Raw genomic sequence first — 21,375 nt, 5'->3', positions numbered from 1 at the left:
CTGTGTGAAGGGCGCAACATAAATGCAAGTTGTTGTTGGAACAGCATTTACTTGTGAGAAAGGTTATTTACTAGCACGGTCTTTATGCATTGATGCAATATTGTATTGTATAGAAAATTGCTTTGTAATAACATCCTTCAAAAAATAGATTGAAGGTGTGAGGATTCAAAAGGAATATTTTGAATACTTTAAAGTCTGTGTCACCATGACATATCTATGTGACACATATACACAAGAATAGATTCTTGTGTATATAAAGTGCACAATTCCTATTCTTCTCAGTTTGTTTTGTCCAACTGTAGATCATAATTCCATCAGAAGAAAGGCCTCAATGTATAGATAATCATATTTATTTACTATATGTTAAGACCCTCACTACCCTCCTCACTATAAATTTCTGAGGTTTATCTTCAATGAACATTAATAAATAAAATAATAATCCTTGCATTTGATATAGCTCCTTATCATGTCTTCGAGATGACTCAAAGCCCTTCACATACTGTAAAATAATAATAATCCTTGCATTTGATGTAGCGCTTTTCACGTCGGGAGGACGTCCCAAAGCGCTTCACAGAACACACTGTAAAGTGAATTGACTGTATTTGTGGGCGAACGCGGCAGCCAATTGCGCACAGCAATGTCCCACAAACAGTCGTAGATTGAAAATGACCAATTTATTATTGTTTTTGGTTTTGGAGGGATTATTATTAGGCGTGTGGAGTAAGGAAACTTGCCCAAGGTTTCGCCCTGCCTGGAATTGAACTCAGGTCTCTCGCTTGCAAAGCGAGTGCTCTAACCACTGAGCTACGGGACTCCAAATCAAACCAAATGAATTGATTGCGTTTTGTCGGCAAAAAATATTGGAAACCTGGAGAAAAAAATGAAAAGGAATTAACCTTTTCTTGCTCATGTAACGTTTAAATGCAGAATCTATACAATGGTTTCTTTCCTTTTAAATTAACTGGAAAGCAACTAATTAAGTGCAATACCTGAGCTTTGGTTTTAACAGTTTTCGGAAGAGGCGATGAGCCTGTTCGGTTTGCTTTCAGCTCATCCTGAAGTTTGGTTATGCTCTTTGTCAAGGCCTGCAGTGTCTTCATGATTTCTGCTTTATCTTCAGGCTTTATGGTTTTGTTCTTCTCCAGTTTTGATATTAAGATCTGAAGGTGGATACAGAAAGTGAAGATAGGTTATATTTTTTTCAGACAAGGTGTTTGGATAATCATACATACACTTGCACTATACAGAGATCATTGAAGACTGAGACTACACTCTTTATGCAATTCATTCCTTGTTGGATCAAGTATTTCTGTACATTCTAAGCTTTAATTGCCATTCCAGAGCATTAAGTATTTTAAGGCAAATCCAATCGTTGCAGTTTTAAACTTGCACAATACCCAGAAGAAGTCAATATGATGGGTAAGTGGGATTTTATTAGTTGAAGTTTATTTTTGCATTTTTATATAGTTTAACTTTGCTTTACTGATATTCTAAGATTCTGCCAGTTTACACATTTAATCTTTTTCTTGCAATATTTATTTTTTGGCATTGTATAAAAGCTTCTATGTGTTTCATCGAAAGAAAAATAAGCTCTACAACTTCTAAATGTACAATATTATCAAAGTATTTGTTTTCAAATTTCTGCATAATGGTTATTTATAAATGACCGAGTATCAGGAATGGAAATAGAAGGAAGAAAAATAAACTAAATACAAAAGCAGCAAAGATAATGGAAGATTATTTTTTTGTGCTCTTAACAATGAAGGATCAAAACAAAATTGAATAAAACAATACAATTCATGAGAGATTTAAAAAGGATGATCAGGAGCAGTCAGAAGCCAATGCAATAATCTAAAACAGCAATCAAGGTGGGTGGGAAGGCTATAGACTACATACCTTTTGGGTTTCTATATGTTTCTCTAAAATCTCTTGCTTCTTTTTTCTCACATCTTGTTGAAGTCTGAATGCATCCTGTAAAATCATTAAAAATAGATCAGTGGCCAACAGGAATATCCAAGTAGAAAAAACAATACTCACTTTAAGGTTTCACATATAGTATAACTGGGCAAAATGAAAGACAAAGTGAAAAAATCTGCAGCGTATTCTCAAATAATCTGTCCCTTAGCTGTTTGGTGCCAAAAAAACTTTTTGCAAGGGAAAAAATTGCAGCTGCCCAAGTAATTGGTGCAGGTCTAAGACACAAGTAGGAAACAGTATTTCAATTAATGATTTTTGTAAAAAAACACAAACCAATGTCTTGTTTAAAAAAGACAACATTGTAGGAAGGACTACAAGAAGAATGGTCTTTTCCAGTAAACTGTTAAAAACAAATTTTACAAGTCACCGAATTACATATGTTTTTTTAAAAAAATTGATTGAAGTCAAATGCTTTCCTGACCCCCCACTTCCTAAGAAAACTCACAACACAAAAAGTCCAAGCAGTCCATTGGTCCAGTGGCATTTCTGGTAGGTGGGGCTTCTATTTGGGATTATTATGTAATTCTGCCACATAATAACCAGAAGAATCATGGCACCAAATCAAATAAGGAAGAAGTTTTATATCTAGCAAATGCAACTCAATGCAGTGATAATTAAAATAAATAATGTTAGAAGTTTTATATTTGTTCAATACAGACCCCCATCACATGCCTGCTTTTGCACCAGACCATTCCAGTCAGTGTACTACAGTGAACGGCCCAGGTTGCTCGCTGCAACGTATTGAGTTTGGAAGGTGCACACACTTCAGACTGTCTTTGGGCTCTGATCAAAAGCCATCTATCCAGGTACAGTAATATAACTCATATAAACAATACCTAGATCATAAAAATGTTCCTGAACAGATAGCTGCAACCTGCAGACTGTGGTTGTTCCGATCAACACACTTCACTTGAGCACCCAAAACATGAGTACAAGTCATAGGATAAACATTCTTTGTTATATAGAAAAGGTGCACTATAACTACTCTGCAAATTAAGTAAAGTACTTTGAATAACATAATTCCTTGAGACTTCATTTATGCTTTGTCAAACACCATGTTTTAACACTAAGATTTACTTCTAATTATTTTCTTTTTTTAAAATCAGCTGCTAAATCTTGTCTATCTTAATTTTCTCATGCAAACTACACCTTGACACCCATTTCCAAAAACAATGAACAGGGTTGAAACCAAACACTGAACACTGCAAATGAGATTACTTATTATATAATGTCAAGGCTGTGGGGCTAACTCACCTGTTTCTTTTTTTGTGCCTCATTGGGATCTGAAGAAACACTAGTAGCTAATGACTTTTGTGCTGCTTTTAGGGCATCAGGGTTGTAGACCGTTTTTGTAAGCCCTGTGGTCGTTGACAAAACCTGAAAGTAGGGGAATGGGAAGAAATTTGTTAGTGAAAAAGGAAATTCATATCATAAAAAAAATCACTTCTTATTGACATAATCACAAAAATAGCACCTTTTTCACTTATTGAAGCATCCCAAAGTGCTTCACAGGATATACTGTAAAGCGGTGGGACTTTGATTGATCAAATTTATTTCAGGTATTGTTGGAAAGGAAACCAAGAAAACTCCCTTTTCTTTTCGAATAGTGTCACAGGATTTTTAACATCCACCTGGACAGGCATAACATAATGGGACCTCAGTTTAACTTCTCATCCAAAGAATGGCACCTGATAATACAGCACACTCCCAGGACTGAATTGGACTTTCAACAGAGATTATATGAGTTCCAAGTCCTGATGTGGGGTTTGCCCCCCCAACCTTTTGACTCAAAGGCAAGAGTGCTACCACTGAGCCAGGTTGACTATTAGATGTTAAGTAAAACATGCTGTAATAAGAAAAAATCATTGTAGCTGAGATTATGTTGAATGTGATTTATCTACACATCAAGGCAAATTTGAATGTTAAATCAGATTGAATACTTCAAGTTATATATGCAACCATATATAAAAATATATTGTACTGGGTGAACAACAAAACCAGTTGAGCAGTTTTACCTTTTCAGTTGTAACTGGAGCAAGTTCTGTGCGTTTAGTGGGAAAGCCCAGTCGATCTTTAATCGATAGTTTATTTACATTCTGAGAGGAAAGAACAACAAGGTGCATTACCTACTGCATCGCATTCCCTTATTTAACCACCCTAAGACTTTGCCATCAATCACTAAGAGAAATCATCTGGGGTCAGTTTCCTTGGAAGCCATGAGGCTTTTCCCTTCTAATAAATAGTTTGGAGATTTATCTTATTTTCATCTCTGCACAAAACCCAATATACAACAAGCACACATATACATCAAATCAGTATGAAAGAAAAAATCAGAAAGGTGATGCTGATGAGTGGAAAAAGTTGAAGGAAAATCTTAGTGAGGGAATGGTAACCCAAACTTAAAAAGGGAGAACTTTTTAAAAGTGTAACCAGATTGGCAACACTTCCTACGGAAGTTCAAGAAACAAATTTAAAAGATTTTTTAAAAATGTTAAAAAACAGGGAAGCATCAATAGTATGTTTTATATTTTCCAACTATAAGCATTAAGATATTAAAAATATCACATTTTGCTTATTATAAATAATGATATTCAAAATATGCCTCAGAAAGGTGAATTACTGCACATACCTGAACAGTGGCTGTAACTTGAGATGGCATAGATTCCATATTGCCTGGCGGTAAAGGTCCTAGCCTGTCCTTCACAGACTGTTTGACAACTGTGAATGCAGACTGCGTAGCTGACTGCTGTGGTCCAGATAGCACCTTTAAAAGATTGACAAGTAAAAGAAAAATGTACCAAATTGTTCATACTTTTAGACTGCAAGTTAAATTTAGAACTTATGACAATGTATAACTTATTACTTAGAACAATTTTGATCTCCTCATCATCAACAATAGGAGAACACCTTCTTATTTTAGCCACCCAGCACAGGTTTGGGCATCCACAGAGAACACAGCACTTCCAATCACAATGCACAAGAGCCATCTACTTAACTCCAACAACATGCCTTACTCCCAATCTTGTAAGACAACCTTATAGTGCACCATTAGGAATTTTTTTGCAAAATAACTTTTGCACAGACATATATGGTTATGTTTCAGCTGTGCTAAAAACAGACGAAATACTGAATTAAAAGTATTCAGATACCTTAAACTTTTAAATGGAATAACTAAATTCTAGATATTTGTAAGAAACGTGATTTGTTGCATGTTTTTCTCCTCTTTGTTTCTTGTTGAATCAGGTTAAAATGTCCTCTGACAAGTAAGGGGGGGGGGGACAGGGGACAACGAAGGGACCCTGTGCCTTAGTCAGTGCCATTCTGAAGTTGCAACAGCCCAAAACAAGGAGGACCAAGATTCCATTAATGTCCGCCTCATACCAGCTGAATCCACTTCAACTCAAGAGTGGAGAAAACACCCTCCACTCAATTGGTTTATCTGAAGTGATTTTTATCAATTTCACTGATGAAGAAATATTTCTTAGGTATTAAAACTCTTTTTATACTAAACAGTCTAGCCAAGTCAAATACAGAAGAACGTTGGAGACATTTCAATGCCATAAGGTTTTATATTAATTGAAATATTTATTATTATTATTAAAGTTTCCATTACAAGTATAGATTTTTTTAAAAATATGCAGTGAATGTGGCAGCACCCTAAGAAGTCTTAGGTCACATTACACACACAGCCAATTAATTCTGAAAAAGAAATATTTCATCTGTAAAATTGTTAGAATCGCAAAATTTGTGCACAATTGATCCAGAGATAATTTGTATAGTTCATTGTCCCCATATGAAAATCAACTGTCAATATGCTGAAATTATGTGGACAGAAAGCAACATCACTTTGAATACAGTTACAGTATTACCTTTTGATTTTGGATTGTTTTCTGCTGAGAATTGCTTTCCCGATGCCAATATACCTTAATGAATCGGTTATTAAGCACAGCTTCTGTGCTTGAGATTGCCCTCTTTGCTTCATCGTGTGTGGCAAACTGAATAAGGGCACCTTCTGGATCACCTTGATAAGCAACCTTGAAAAAGAACAGATTTTGCTCTAAGCGTGTTGTTTTCATTATAAGTCCATCAGCTGCCCAAGAGACACATGTAAATGCAGGCGCTTTTCCTTTTATGAAACTCAATTCTTTTGCTTCTCAATCGATTTTTTTCATAACCATCCCCTTCGATCCACTTCCTCCAATGATTAAATAAGGGATACAAATGAGAGCTACGACAAGCTCTGTATCTTTCTTTCCCTAAACTCAGCGGTTAGAGCACTCGCCTCGCAAGCGAGAGACCTGGGTTTGATTCCCGGCAGGGAGAAATGTTGGGCAAATTTCCTTACTCCACATGCCTCTGTTTACCTAGCAGTAAGCAGGAACATGGCTGTTAGTCGATTGGCGGATTGCTTTTCAGGGGATAATAATTCCTTAAAAAAAATTGGTTACTTCAATCCACGACTGTTTGTGGGACACTGCTCTGTGGAATTGGTTGCTGTGTTTTGCCTGCAAAATATAGTCAGTTTACTTTATACAGTATATTCTGCGAAGCGCTTTGAGACATCTCGAAGACATGATAAAGACATGATAAAGTGCTATATCAAATGCAAGGATTATTGTTATTAAACAACAAGAAAGCCAGCAAAGAAGTCATTTAGAGTTAGTTCAAAGTTCCGATGTAGAACTTGTAAATTGCAAAAGCAGATTTTGGGGCCCTCACAACAAGTTAATCAGTGACTGTATTCCATCCTGCATTTTAAAATATTTACGACTTTTAAAATAGAGTTTCTCATTAATCAAACTATAAGCACCATTCGAACACAGACGGTAACACATGTACATTGCAGGAGCTACCTTCCATGAAAATTATACCATCAGTATACTGACACCTGGTGGCAGCAAGATAGATACCAGTTTACTTTCGGTAAACAGTGGCACAATTCATATCAATACTTTCAAAAATATCTCAGTGAGGAATTGGTACTGCAATGGCAAGATCTCTGCACACATTCTTAAACAATTTATGATTTGTCCAAAGGTTACATTTTATACAATATGTATGCAAACCAACCATTAGCCTTAATACAATCCTGAGTAAGAAATTGAGTTAAGTTTCATTCCTACAAAATATGCTTTTTGTTAGGAAAATATTTCACCTTGAATTCATGAAAAAGAAAAAACATCCATTGTGTGTTTTGAATGCACAATATTGATAACAATTTCATTTATTAAAGCATCTATAACATTGGTAGCTCTCAAAAACAATTCACGTAATTGCTGTCAAATGATACGATAATAATCCTAGCATTTGATATAGCCCCTTTCACGTTGGAAGGACGTCTCAAAGCACTTCATAGGATTTGCTATAAACAACGACTTGCACTTATATAGCGCTGTCCACATAGGGCAGCGTCTCAGAGTGCAAGTGCAGTGACTACATATTTGTATGCAAATATGGCAGCCAATTTGCACACAATTGTACCACAAACAACTATAAAGTGAATGGCCAATACGTTATTTTTTGATAAAAGATTCAGAAGGAGATTGGCACTGTAGATGTTTGTTTATGTTCTCTTTATTAGCAGACAAAGAGTGAATGCCCAATTTTATGTGGGGATTGTTTACCAGGATACTGGGAGAAATTCCCTTCTTTGAGTTGTGCCACCGGATCTTTAAAGTCCAGCTCAAGAGGCTTTGATACGACAAGGCACTGTATGAAATGCAATGATTGTTATTGAAACACATAAAACATTATCTAAAAATGCAAGGATGATAAAATACATGTCAGAATGTCGTTTTTCATTGTTTCCACATTGCAAATTGTGCACCACGGGAAGAAGTTTGTGCTTTACAATTTTTTATGTAATTATTTTAAAGCAATGCAGATAAAGGAAAAATATTAAGACATTTTTAAAGCAACAATGTTTTCTTGATAACCATTATTTTTAAGTTTTTATTCCCACCTGTAGATTAACAATTGTTCCAAATTTGCTAAAATGTTCGTTGAGTTTGCTGATGTTGTTCAGCTCTTGTGGAACCTTCCGAAGCTCAAGTTTGGCATTTTCATTTCCATACAGTGCTTTCTTTTGAAATCCTTGGTTATTTAGTTTGTTGAAATTTGTCCTGTTGAAATATAGGTCAGATCTGTTTATCTTGAATGCGTATACCAAAAATAATACTGTGGTGTACATTTTTATGCAAATTGAGGTGAAGGCACAGATATTCATACGGTGACTTAAAGAATCATTGCTTTCAATATTGATGAAGCAGTTTATCTATTCCTAGAAAATCCATCTCAACAAATCTATTAACCAATGTTTTTTAAAAAAATCAAATTTGGGACATCCCTTTGATGAGAAAGGCACTAAACAAATGTAATTTTGTGCTAAATTTCAGAATTTGGTTCTCCAACAGCTAAGCTATGATGGAAAATACTTTAGTGCAGCACCTCTGTAGCCTGCATAATGGTTTACAGTATACAGGACGGAAATTCTGGAGAACAGGGGGTGGGGAGCGGGAAGAAGATACCTCAACTCCTAATTTTTTTAAAAAAAGGCGAAAGGTGAACAACGTAAATATATTGTAGGATATGTACGGGACATCCCTCATGCCTTCCCAGGCTCACTGGGGGTGATCTCCCCACCTAGCAAGGACTGCACAAGTTAGTCAATACAAGGTAGGTGTGGGGAGGAGAAGCGAGTCATGAACTCTTTTGATGAACTCTCGAGTTGGAACGCTAGTTGACACTAGGTGACTTACACATAAATGGAATATCCAAGACAGCTACCGTATAAGAAGATTCAAATGGAATGGCTGCAGATAGCCATGCATGCAACACCATAAAAATATTATTCATTCGTTTCATGAATTATAGGGAGTACTACACGTGAATTAAGAAGACCAAGTATAATTGGACCCTGCAAGACCAGATGGAGAATCAATTTGTTTTCAGACTTGAAAGAGCCTGAAGTTGGCTTGATATTTTAAATCAATCCAATTAATTTGAAATTCTGAAATGTTGAAGATTACAATGTGATATGCTAAATCATCTAAAGTAACATCATTCAAAATTACAATGCGATAAAGCAAAAATAAAAACAACGGAAACCTTACTTGTCAAACCATTGTTTCTTTAGAGGGATCCCTTCAGGACAACCACCTATTGTACGTTTCCTGGATTCAGAATCCACTACTATTCTCATGTTGTTGTTTGCAATTTTTTCAGTTTTGACAGTAATATTTGCAGCTACAATGCAGAAAGAGTGAAATGCATAATGTAAGCATTTTTAAAAGCACCACATAATCTGATAAACAACAATTTGTATTTATATAATGCCCTTCGCGAGGATAGCATCTTGGAGCACTGTAAAACACATCATTAATAATCCCTCCAAAAAACAAAACAAAAACAATAATAAATTGGTCATTTTCAATCTACGACTGTTTGTGGGACATTGCTGTGCGCAATTGGCTGCCGCGTTCGCCCACAAATATACAGTCAATTCACTTTACAGTCTATTCTGTGAAGCGCTTTGGGACGTCCTCCCGACGTGAAAAGTGCTATATCAAATGCAAGGATTATTATTATTGTTTGATTTTTTGCGTTAGGATATTTTTAATACATTAAAAATTATTGAAAATAACCAATTTATAGCAGAGTTCATTTGACAAGCATGTTTGAATAGCATATTTTAAATCCAAATTGTGCAAATAACAATGAAAGCAATCCTGAAATGGCAATGGAAGTCTAACGCGATATCATTAATAAGAGACTAACGTTGCACATTTCATCTGATAATACAAAACAGTCTCCACTCCTTTGTACCAGTGGAGGATAAGACTTAAGACTAAGATTCAAATCTGACATGCGTCAGTGGATAGTGCACATTCAGAACATTTAGTAAATTAAACTGACACTCACTGTGTTGGTATCTAAAGAACAAAAAGTTCTGCACCCTAAATGTCCTAATAGCCTTAGAGAATGAAGGTATCACTAAACCATATGGACTAAGTTTCAGGTTTGAATCCTGGTCCGTGCTCAGTTAGCTGGTCAACAACTGGCCTCGACTCCTTCACATTAGGAAGGAGAAGAAAATATATCTACCAGGACCCTTGTTCACAATTGCAATCCAGTTGACAATGAAAGCTGTGCGTGTGCATGCATGTGCGGATGTCTGGATGTCATGCGAGGACAGGATCGGACTGCGAGTTTCACAGTTAAATAGCTTGCCAAAACTCACCATCTTTCTCGCATGAATAAAGGCCATTTCTGGCACCCAAAGATTAAAACTCAGCAAAGTAAAATGCCTTCAGGACAAGAGGAAAGAGAACACATTTGGTAGAGTTTTTCTCTTCCCCACACTATTTTGCAGTTCTTTATATTTTAATGTACCTCGTGGTGGTAGATCCATGTCACCAGATGTTAATCCAATCAAGTTAGGTCTTTGGCTGTGAACCCTGTGTCTGTAAACAGGTCTAGAAGTGCTGGTTATACTTGGTGCTTCAGGATTATATCCATCCGGTTCATAGCTTTCTACAAATTTAAAAAAGTACATTTCACCACACAAACTACATCGAAGTTCATCCTGTTGGATTAGTGTTTGAAACCAATAGTGGATCAAACAACAGCATAATAAATGATACAATGCTTAAAATGGGTCAATTACCTGTTGGAGGGAAAAATGGTGCTTATGAGAATACTGATAATAATAATCCTTGCATTTGATTTCCTTCTGAAGACCTTTCTTTTCGACCGCGCCTTTGGTCACCTTCCTCCCCCTCCCCCTGGCTCGGCCCCAGGATTCCTTACTGTGAAGCGCTCTGAGACGCCGTCCGGTGTGGAGGGCGCTATATAAATCCACGATGTTGTTGTTCTTGATATAGCACCTTATCGTGCCTTTGCGATGTCTCAGAGCGCTTCACAGAATATCCTGTAAAGTGAATTGGCTGAATATTTTGTGGGCAAAACGCGGCAGCCAATTGCGTACAGCATTATCCCACAAACGGTTGTGGATTGAGTAACAACTTTTTTTTAAAAAGAATTATTACCCCTGGAAAAACGATCCGTAATCGACTACAACCGTGTTCTTACTTACTCCACACACCTCTGTTTAACTAGCAGTAAGGAAATGTGCCCAACATTTTGCCCTGCCAAGAATCAAACTCAGGTCTCTCACTTGCAAGGCCAGTGGTCTAACCACTGAGCTACAGGACTCCATGTTAAAAGTAATTTCCCTTACATATGGTAACGCAAGATTAAGTCTCAACCATTGGAAAAATTTCACTCGTCATGTCTTCACGCAACCTAAAGGTAAGTTCAGATGAAATCCCCTGTGCTTCCTTCAGCTAATTTAAACATGGACACAGCTAATATAAACAAGGTTAGAGGTGTATGTAGCAACAAGAAAGATTAGAAGTTTCAAAAAAATTTGGCTACTTCAGAATGGAAAATTAAATTGAAATTACGGAGTACAGGACGTTCCGGAAAGATAGAAAAAGGCACGAGAGGTCCTTGACTTTACATATAAAATACAAGAAGAAGCACTCTGTCTAGACATTTAAAAAAGTTTCTACAACGGTCCACACAGAATACAAACTAAAAGCTTCTGGAATCCCAAAGACAAGGTTATCAAATCTACTAAAAACAAATGTTGCAGACTACACAGACAATGGAGCAATAGAGACAAACGATGCGCAAGGATTTAGAAAAAAATGCAAGGCTTAAATGCACAATATGCTTAAGTGTACAATCACTCGAGGAAAATTAAAGCGCTGAAACTTCAAGAGACCTGAAATAAATACTAGATATCAATTTCGAGGTCCGGAGAAAAATGCTTGGATATAGAGCTAAGGTACACACACATCTAAAATTATACTGAAGAGTGAACAATTCACTCAGAATACAATCCTGTCTACATGATACTGCTGGACGAAATAGGAGTAAAGAAATTCAGGCCAGTCAACTGGACATACATTTCCCACTCCCAATCACTTTGTGCATTTGAAAAGTCCTTGCAAACTAGCATTTATTACTTCAAAAACAGAAAATAGTTTCTTAAAGTGCATGGTTAGTCCAAAGGACTGTGTACATCTCTTTAAAAGGGACTTTTGGAGCACAGGCTGAATTTATTTATCCTGTCTGCATCTATACTGCAATAACCTGAGTCAATGCTTTGATTAAAGCACCTCAAGGTGTCTCGGCAGCCAGCCTCTTGCATGGATTATTTGGTGTTCCTCGTCTCTCATCTGATTCATACTATTTTGGTGACTGTTCAGTACAATTTTGGTGAATTAATCAGAAAGTATAATATGGTTTCAAAAAAAATAAAAAGGTATGAAAAAAACTATTCCATCATTTTATTAAATCATGTTAAATCTTCTAAACTGATTTCCCTGTATCCTAATACCCTGACTTTCTAAGTATCCACTAGCTTCATTTTGGAAATCTCAATTTCTTTTAAATCGAGAGTTTGTTTCAAGACATTCTACGTAAATAGTAGATGCTGGTTAATCCTACGGCACATTCAGGAAACAGGAAGATAGAAAATAATATATAGACAATGCAAACTATTAAACTAATTTTAACCTAAAAGACAAAAAGGAATGCATTACCTGCTGTATAGGGAGGAGGTTGTGCTGAAGGAGGCTGGTGATGAATCACTGATGTGACAACAGCAGGCACGGAACTTGTAATCGAACTTGGGGGTACATCCATTCCAAGGGGCTGAAGTGGTGGTAGAGGTGGCGGGGGGCCTGCTAGCAAACAGCAAAACTGTAAGAACAGTGTTTACTATATTTAAAAACTAAAACTTTACAAATAGAACCAAAAACTAAAACCCAAGTCCAACTAATTTTCAGACAAAGACTAAGGAAAACTAAAAGAAGCAAATTATTTTAAGTATTTTAAACAAGCTTGAGAGTATTAGAAATGAATGATGGCTACAAGCTAGAGTAGTCACAAAGCCTTGAGCTAGCACAATATATAGTTTTGTGATCTGTGATTAAAATGTTTGCAAATTAAACATCAATGTTAAGATATTTTGCATTAAGCATTCAGCAACTTCTAATGTCACTTGTCACATGTCACAACAACTTCTATGGATTTCGCGTTACATGATTCTGTTCAAATCAATTAGTTTATTATTCTGTTTACACAAAATGTGAAGACTAGAATTTGTAATAGCAATAAGTTACTAATCTTCAATAGATTTCCTTTTACCAATGGTATATTTTCCCCTGCGTTAGGATCAGATAATTTTAAACATTTTCTTAAATCTTGCTTGCGAGGACCATATACTACTGCTTCCAGAATATATACACGTTACAGCTTTAGACCAGTCCTCAGACCTTGAAAGCTCACAATCACATCACCAGTCAGTAGTTTAAGAGTCAATGAACCCTGAATTCAATGAACCCATGTTCAGAATTATAGTTAATACTTAAGCAGTTTTACTGAAAGGCTGTACTCTACCTGCAACGGGAGGCAGGCTGGGGGGCAGTGGTCCAGGTGGAGGCACTGGAGGCCTGAGGTTTACAGGTGGAGGAGTTAGTATGGGTGGTGGAGGAGGAAGAACAGGAGGATTCGGTCCCTCAACTACTGGAGGCTGTGAGGGGAATGGCAGTATGCCTGGAAGATTCACATCCTCTACCACAACTGGATCACTTCCATGATCAAATGGACACATATCACCTCTCATACAGAAGCCCTTTTCTGTAAAACAAAAGGCAAAGCAAAATACACCAGTTTAAACAAAGGGAACCAACATATGAGAAGAACACAAGTACAAATGCTGAGATAATATTTCAAATGTACAGTATAAATAGACATCTTAACCATAGTCCCAGAGACATTCCATTCCCCTGAATCAGATTTTTAAAGCTTTCAGTTCAAGTTCTAAGATCCTAAAAACCCTATTACAGCATTAAGGATAGTCAGATGCAAAATGTTTACTCTGAACATGAATCCTAAAGTACAAATATAAATGTTAAAACTACAGTGGAAGCCTGTTAACCAGGACACATTGGGGGCATCCATTTGGTCTGGTTTAGAGACTCTTGAGATTAACCAAAATAATATTCCTGGTCAGCAGAGGTGCTCCACCGATGCCCTATAAAAATATTTAATAGCAATTCCTCCCTTCCATTGCCGTTCCCATTAGACGGTGCTGAGGTGATTGACAGCCTGCAGCTACTTGTGACAGCCTGCAACTCCCTACCTATCCGATCTGCTTACCTGCCCCCCCACCACTCCTCCACCAACTGCTTCCACTTGGCTGGCTCTAGCCTCCTGTCTGTCCCTCATGCCCTCCGTTCCACCATTGGTGGCCGTGCCTTCAGCCACTGCTCCCCGAAACTCTGGAACTCTCTCCTTCAATCCCTACACTTTGCCCACTCCCTCCCCAACTTCAAATCCCACCTAAAAGAGCTTCATAGAATATACTGTAAAGTGAATTGACTGTATATTTTGTGGGCAAAACGCGGCAGCCATTTGCACATAGCAGTGTCCCAGAAACAGTCGTGGATTGATTAATCAAATTTTTTTTTTTAATTTGAAGGGATTATTACACCTGGAAAATGAACTGCCAATCGAGTAACAACCGGTTTACTGCAAGGTAAACAAGTGTGTGGAGTAAGGAAACTTGGCTATGGTTTCGCCCCACTCAGGAATTGATCCTGGGTTCTCTCGTTTGCGAGTCAAATGTTCTAACCAATACACTACAGGACTTCATAGGATAACTGGATATACATCTCATAACCACATACTTAAGGAAGAGAGGAGAGTCCAAGAAAACAATGGTGCCCAACATAACCCCCAGATACAGATACTATTGAGACAGGTGCCCCTCGTCTTCCAATCATCAGCTTTAAAAGCCCTAAAGAGCAAATGGAAAGCCTCTGATTAGTTAAAAGCTGGTTTTAAAGCATTTTCAATATATTACTACTGATCTGAAATTTACATTNAAAAAATCACCCATTGCAGCTTTACTGTGTACAGGGAAACAAGTGTGCTATCCCATCTGACCAGGAAGCTCAGGACAAGGTTTTAAAGAACACTCTTGTGGAACATTGTTTTTAAATGGGTAAATTATGGTGCATGGAATTTAAGTTGTGCTTACCATCATAGTCTCTACACCGCTTCTTTGGAGGAGGAGCTCTTACATAGGCATTGTGGTCCAACTGCTCTTCATGATATTCTGTCCAGTTTTCAGTAGTGGTGTTACCATGATGAGCTGGTGCTATAACTGTGATTGCACTACTCAGAGTAGGAACAGGATAATGTCCAGATGCTAAGTTTGATACAGGAGTATTAGGAGCGAAGTTGCTTTCTGATGATTCTGTTCTGTCCAGGTCAAACTTCAACTTCACTGAATCTCTCTCTAAGAACAAAAGGTATCAATTTACCATTATTATGCATAATTTTGATGAATTTTAAATTTTCAAAGCTTCATTTAGATAGAATGTCACAAGTTGTGACAATTTAAATGAAGTCCTTCTTATAGACACGCTGGATGCCTTCACAAGTTAAAGGTATAGGATCTTTAAGCAAAAATAATCCATGAAAATCTGAAAGGGCTTAAGTTAAATTGTGTTTTTTAATAATACTTTCATTTGATATAGTGCTTTTCACGTCTTTTAAATGTCTCAAAGCGCTTCACCGAATATACTGTAAAACGAATTGACTGTATATCTGTGGGCGAAACGCAGCAGCCAATTGTACACAACAATGTCCCACAAACAGTCGTGGATTGAAGTGACCAATTTATTATTGTTTTTTTTCTTGAGTGATTACTATCAGGCGTATGGTGTAAGAGAACTTGCTCAAGGTTTTGCCCTGCCAGGAATCAAACCCAGGTCTCTCGCTTGCGAGGTGAGTGCTCCAACCACTGAGCTACAGAACTCCATTTGTTAATTGTTTTAATGAAAGCAATTAACAAGATCTTTGCTTACAGTGTTTCAGGTACAAAAATTGTAAATTCCATATTTAACATATGGACTAAACAGCACTAAACAGTTTCCTAATGAAGAGCATTACAGTGGAACTCACTATAAAGAGAGGGCAATAGACTCATCTTTTGCCTATGTTAATGAGGTGACATCCCTAGAGGTTTGGGAATTTTGGCTATTATGCTTCAAATAGAAATATGAATGCAAAAGCAGCCTGAATAAATTGCCCACCAAGTAAAATTTAACTTAATGCAGAACGTAAACCAGTTGGAAATTAGGCAAAGGAGCACTCTATTGTTCCAGGCCCAGAGTACCTCATCTCAAAATAGAAGAAAAAAAGTGAAATTGTCATTGAGGGGGAAAGGGCAGTTAATGTTCAGAATGCAACAAAAATGCAACTTGTGCAACCAGTGGTGACAAGTAGGTAATTTTGGTGAATAAATGTTGAATACACGATGAATGAATAACTCAAAAGAATACTTTCCATTGCTAATTTTTTTAAAAAAAGTTACATTTGATTGCCCAGGTTGAGATTAGCTAACCCAACATGAAATGTTTTGAACCTTTAATCATTGTTTTACTCATTAGGCCTTCAGGATAGCTATACACTTTTGTTTAAATGTAAAAGCCTTCTTTAGTTTTAAATCCAAGCTGAAGAATGCTGATGGGCCAGTCTGGCTTGTCTGCCACCAGCAGTGTCCTGGAGTACTGCGGACCCACCTGGCTTGGGAACCAGACTACCGAAACTGCCACAGAGAATTGACTCGTTTCTGACATTCCGATGCCAGCCAGGTTATCACCTTAATAATAATAATAATCCTTGCATTTGATGAGGTGCTTTTCACGTCGGGAGGATGTCCCAAAGCGCTCACAGAACACACTGTAAAGTGAATTGACTGTATATTTGTGGGTGAATGCGGCAGCCAATTGCGCACAGCAATGTCCCACAAACAGTCGTAGATTGAAAATGACCAATTTATTATTGTTTTGGAGGGATTATTATTAGGCGTGTGGAGTAAGGAAACTTGCCCATCTCAGCACCAAGGGGACCTTCTCCCTTTGCGAAACATAATCACTAATTGATGAATCAAATAGCTATTTTACTAGCTCAAATGAATGTCATATAGGATCCTTAAAGACATATAACATCAATTTAGGCTAAATTCAAACTGAAGATCCCAAGTTAAGAACGTGGTTATATGCCTGACCAATTTCCCTGAAGTGACTTTTTTAAAGTTCACTGCAAACTGGGTGATTTGAAATCCAGATTGGCGCTACTGCCTTCTGAGCATCTAAGACTGATGTAGAATCACAACATCGGTATTTACACTAATCTATTTCCATTCCACCATCAACACAGAATGTCTGGATTATGTCAGTTTGGGGAGTTTATAGTTATTTAAAAAAATAAAGATAAAGGCAAGGTCTTCAGATGTTATTACAGCACATAATTCAGTCAACTTAAGTCCAAATCTGTATCAAACTGAACTAAGATCAGGGTTGACACTGCACAAATCCATTTTATAAAGCACTGTCAACAAGCAGACACTGGTCCCATCAGTATGGACTGAACTCCAACAGGATCCAGATACTGAGACCACAGTGGCAGGCCTCCTTCCCCCCTCTCAGTGATCATTTTGTTAACTGAATACTCGAGAGCAAGGTTACTGTAAATCTTAACACTGGAGTATTCAGGAATATATTTCAAAATAAAGTTGAATTGCTAATCTTTTAAAATATAAAACTGAAACTTCACCAAGATTTTATATACAACTACCTCTACTTCTACTCCTGCTTCTGTCCCTGTTTCTTTCTTTACTCCAACTGCGACTCCGACTCCTGCTGTAGCTTCGGCTTCTTCCTCTTCTTCGGTTGTATCTGTCCCTGTACGAATCTCTCCTTGGAGGATACCGGTCGTACTCCCTTTTACGAGAGCGATCATCTTTCTTTCTGTCATCACGGTTTCTAAAGTTACCAGAAACTAGCATTACTAAACAGTAATTATCTCACTCCTCTGTGATCTTAACTAATAGTGTTATAGTATTGAGGCACTGTTCCAAATTAGTTGAAAAAATGTTTCTATCCAGGACTTAAAAATGAACACATCTTCCTGAATAACAATGGAGCAGTTGTGCTTCAAAAAAGCGTTCACCATTAATATTTTACATTACATACTGAATCAACACACTTGCATTATCACATTGAACTTTCAAGCAGGATGGGAAAAAATGGTTTCTTACTCTTAATCAGTATCTCGTAACCCAACTAGAAAGCACATGCATATGGATAACAGAATCAGCCATGAAGCAATGCCTCTCTTGATCCAAAAGCTTGTCTCACTGCTTGTCCCAATGGTACCATCCCATCAATAGCATACAAGGTAAACAGGAGCTCAGTGGGAAGATTGGGAAAAACAGGCTATTCAATCATCAATAACCCTCTGGAGTACTGCAGACAGCCCTCAATCAATGATTCCGCAACTAAATTGTTATAGCTCTGCTCTTCCTTTATTAGGCATGCATCAGCAACAGTTTGGTTTCCCAGAAAAACCCTGCTTTCCTATTCTTGGGGCAGATCGTCACAGTTAATTAATTACTGAACTGTAATTGTTCAGAATTGCTGTATTAGTATACTTAGTATTTTGCGTTTTGTTTACGGAACAGTAATTCATAGTTACAGAATACAATAATTTTAAAGGTTTCTACTTTTAAGAATCAATTAAATTCTGATCAATATGCACTCTTTGCTTTCCTTCCCTTCTGAAATCAACTTAACTTTTATGGATTGATAAATACTTGCATCAATCTAGACCACGGGTTCTCAAACATTGTCATAGTGAGCATCCCTTAGCTAAGGAAAACAAAACTTATGCCTCCCATAGTTTAATGACAACACTTACAGATCCACATCCTGTCATTTGCCAGAATTTCACGAATTGTGACACAATGAGGTTGTGGCGCATTGCTGGACCTGCTCCATGTTTTAAATAAGCATCATATTTTTCTGTGATTTGTTGGAACCTCTGCTGTTTGTGAGGTACCGACCAGTATGTCTTTCTCCCTTTGTCACAAAGCTATCTATTTTTCTAACAGATTTTTATCCCATATCTTCCAAAATCTCATTTTTTTAAAATTACCGGTGAGCGCAGGAATTGTCTGGGCTGTCTGTGCTCCAGCCTCGTGAAAACGGTTCCCACATTAACCTTGAGAAAGGTCAGTGCATGTGCACTCACAGCCAGTGCCTCCCAATGAAAGCTCCCCATGTTTTAAGAGAACCTCTGGTCTTGACTAACACACCATTACAGTTATGAGGAACACTGTTGGGAGCTGCCATTGTTAGGATTGGGCATTAAACTGAGGTCTTCTCAGCCTATTCAGGTGGATATTAAAGAACCCATAATTATTTGAAACCGGAGATTCTCCTGGTACATTAACCAGCAATTATCCAAATAAATTGGTATTAGCTTCATGGCTGTTTTTGCAGAATTTTGGTGCGCACAAATGTTTTCACATTTGACTGCAAAAGTCACTCCACTTGACAAAAATTACTAAAATAATTTTTTACATTTTAATAGCCAAGCTAATACCTTCCTAAACTTTTCATCATCTCTTTACCACAAGCAAGCTGAATAATCAGGGAATTCTTCTGATTCACTAAAATCACCAATAATATGCTTATGAACAAATAAACAATCAAATATGCATATTCCTGTATTGACAGACTAAACCTCTAAAATGTTCTAGAATCTGTAGTATTACCCTATGCCTTCCTTGCCAAACAGCATAATCAGCCTTCTATCTATTCTGGATATTTCTTGGCCGATTTTCCTTCAAGGAAATATGGATGACAAGTGAACCAATTGCTTCTCTGAAACTTGACCATTAAAGGTTACATTTTAGCAAACCTATCCTGTTAGCTTCAGCTTTGAATTGTGGAATTGTAAATTGGACACATGCTAATAGATAAGTCATAGGATACAAAGTAAAATCTCTGGACATCCAAAGTACTGGTCCACAAAATTCTCAGCGCCCTTTGTAAGCCACTACAACTTATTGTAAGAAAAGTGTTCAAGTGCTAAGAGTACAGTTATTACGATCATATTAATCCTAAATCTTACAAACATAGCACATTACTTTTTTTTTTACTTCTGCATGATCTGTGTTCACTTCTCTATTTTACTTTTTTCTATCTAATATTACCGATTCTATAGCTTTCAATTTTTGGGTTTAGTTGATTCTTGAAAAGGGCAAGACAGAATTTTAAAAAATCCTTGGCATTTGATATTTCATCTTGACGCTTCTTAAAAACGTTTCAAAGCACTGCACAGGATTTTAACCATGGAGCACAGTGGTTATGTATTTTGTAGGCAACCATGGCAGGCAAGTTACACCCAGCAATAACCCACAAACAATGACCAATTTTATCCGAACAATATAGAACCATAATAACACCTCAGTCGGAGGTCTAAAAAATCCCAACCAGCCTTGCAATGGGGCACAATCACCTGTCAGCACTTCTGTAACATAACCCTTTACCTGATCAATGAGGTCACTGCACGTTTGAAGAAACCTACCAAGCTCTACCGACCAGCATAATTTGAAGCTCAATGAAACAATTGGAGTCAGCTGGATTTCTGCATGCATTTTGGACTTTTTGGCGAGTACTACTGTATCAGGATTGATCCCCAAACATTTATGCTATAATAATATTCCTTACATTGGATATAGCACCTTATCACATCAGAAGGACTTCTCAAACCACTTCACAGGATTTACTGTGAAATGGAGTGACTACTTATTTGTAGGCAATGTCCCACATACAGCCACGTAACGAGGATACTGGGAAAAACTTATTTCTCTTTTCGAATAGTGCAACGGGATCCTTAACATCCAGTTCAAAATTCCCTCCACGGCCTTGCTCCCTCCTACCTCTCCAACCGGCTAACCCCTTTCAATCTGTCCCCTCCCTCCACTTAGCAGACTCCGGCCTGCTCCACGTCCTCTGCCTGGCTCACCCCACCATCGGCGGTCGGGCTTTCAGCCTCTCTGCCCCGGAACTCCATCCCATATTCCATTTGCCTTGCTCCCTCCCTTGCCTCGTTCAAGCCGCTCCTCAAGATCCTCCTCTTTGACCGTGCCTTCGGCCCCCTCTCTGATCCCAATCTCTCCCCCAACCCCACTTGGGTCCTAATCCCCGACTGTTCAGTGCCTTCGGATGTCCACTCGACGTGAAAGGCGCTTTACAAATGTAACTTTGTATTGTATCTGAATAAGCAGACAGGACCTTGTTTTGACGTCTCATCTAAAGGATGGCACCTCCGACATTGCAACACCCACCCAGCACTGTGTTGGAGTGTCAGCTTAAACCAGGATGGTACAAACTTTTAGCTGCTGAGGGCCGAATGCCCTATTTAAGAAACACCCTCAGGCCGCATAAGCAATATCTGTGTTCCTGT

The 21,375-nt window shown here is 37.6% G+C and overlaps 1 protein-coding gene across 2 annotated transcripts in view; it reads right to left on the bottom strand.

The window, feature by feature from the left end:
* Positions 1-21,375, bottom strand: part of rbm26 (RNA binding motif protein 26) — a 46,879-nt gene that overhangs the window by 18,493 nt on the left and 7,011 nt on the right. The window contains exons 5-17 of one of the 2 annotated variants that reach the window (XM_007902568.2): positions 17,698-17,885; positions 15,092-15,352; positions 13,447-13,686; positions 12,588-12,731; positions 10,369-10,509; positions 9,090-9,222; positions 7,940-8,099; positions 5,847-6,011; positions 4,607-4,741; positions 3,993-4,073; positions 3,232-3,354; positions 1,897-1,971; positions 990-1,160 (exon numbers count right to left, since the gene is read on the bottom strand). In XM_007902568.2, the coding sequence (XP_007900759.1) occupies positions 990-1,160; positions 1,897-1,971; positions 3,232-3,354; positions 3,993-4,073; positions 4,607-4,741; positions 5,847-6,011; positions 7,940-8,099; positions 9,090-9,222; positions 10,369-10,509; positions 12,588-12,731; positions 13,447-13,686; positions 15,092-15,352; positions 17,698-17,885 (2,017 nt within the window). The remainder of the gene's footprint in view (positions 1-989; positions 1,161-1,896; positions 1,972-3,231; positions 3,355-3,992; positions 4,074-4,606; positions 4,742-5,846; positions 6,012-7,939; positions 8,100-9,089; positions 9,223-10,368; positions 10,510-12,587; positions 12,732-13,446; positions 13,687-15,091; positions 15,353-17,697; positions 17,886-21,375) is intronic. The other variant, XM_007902569.2, reaches the window with a different exon arrangement.

This window comes from Callorhinchus milii, unplaced genomic scaffold (genome assembly GCF_018977255.1).
Source record: "Callorhinchus milii isolate IMCB2004 unplaced genomic scaffold, IMCB_Cmil_1.0 Scaffold4, whole genome shotgun sequence".
In the NCBI taxonomy this organism is placed as follows: Eukaryota; Metazoa; Chordata; class Chondrichthyes; order Chimaeriformes; family Callorhinchidae; genus Callorhinchus; species Callorhinchus milii.
The sequence above is the reverse complement of the archived record's forward strand: the minus strand, read 5'-3'. Positions and strand labels throughout refer to the sequence as shown.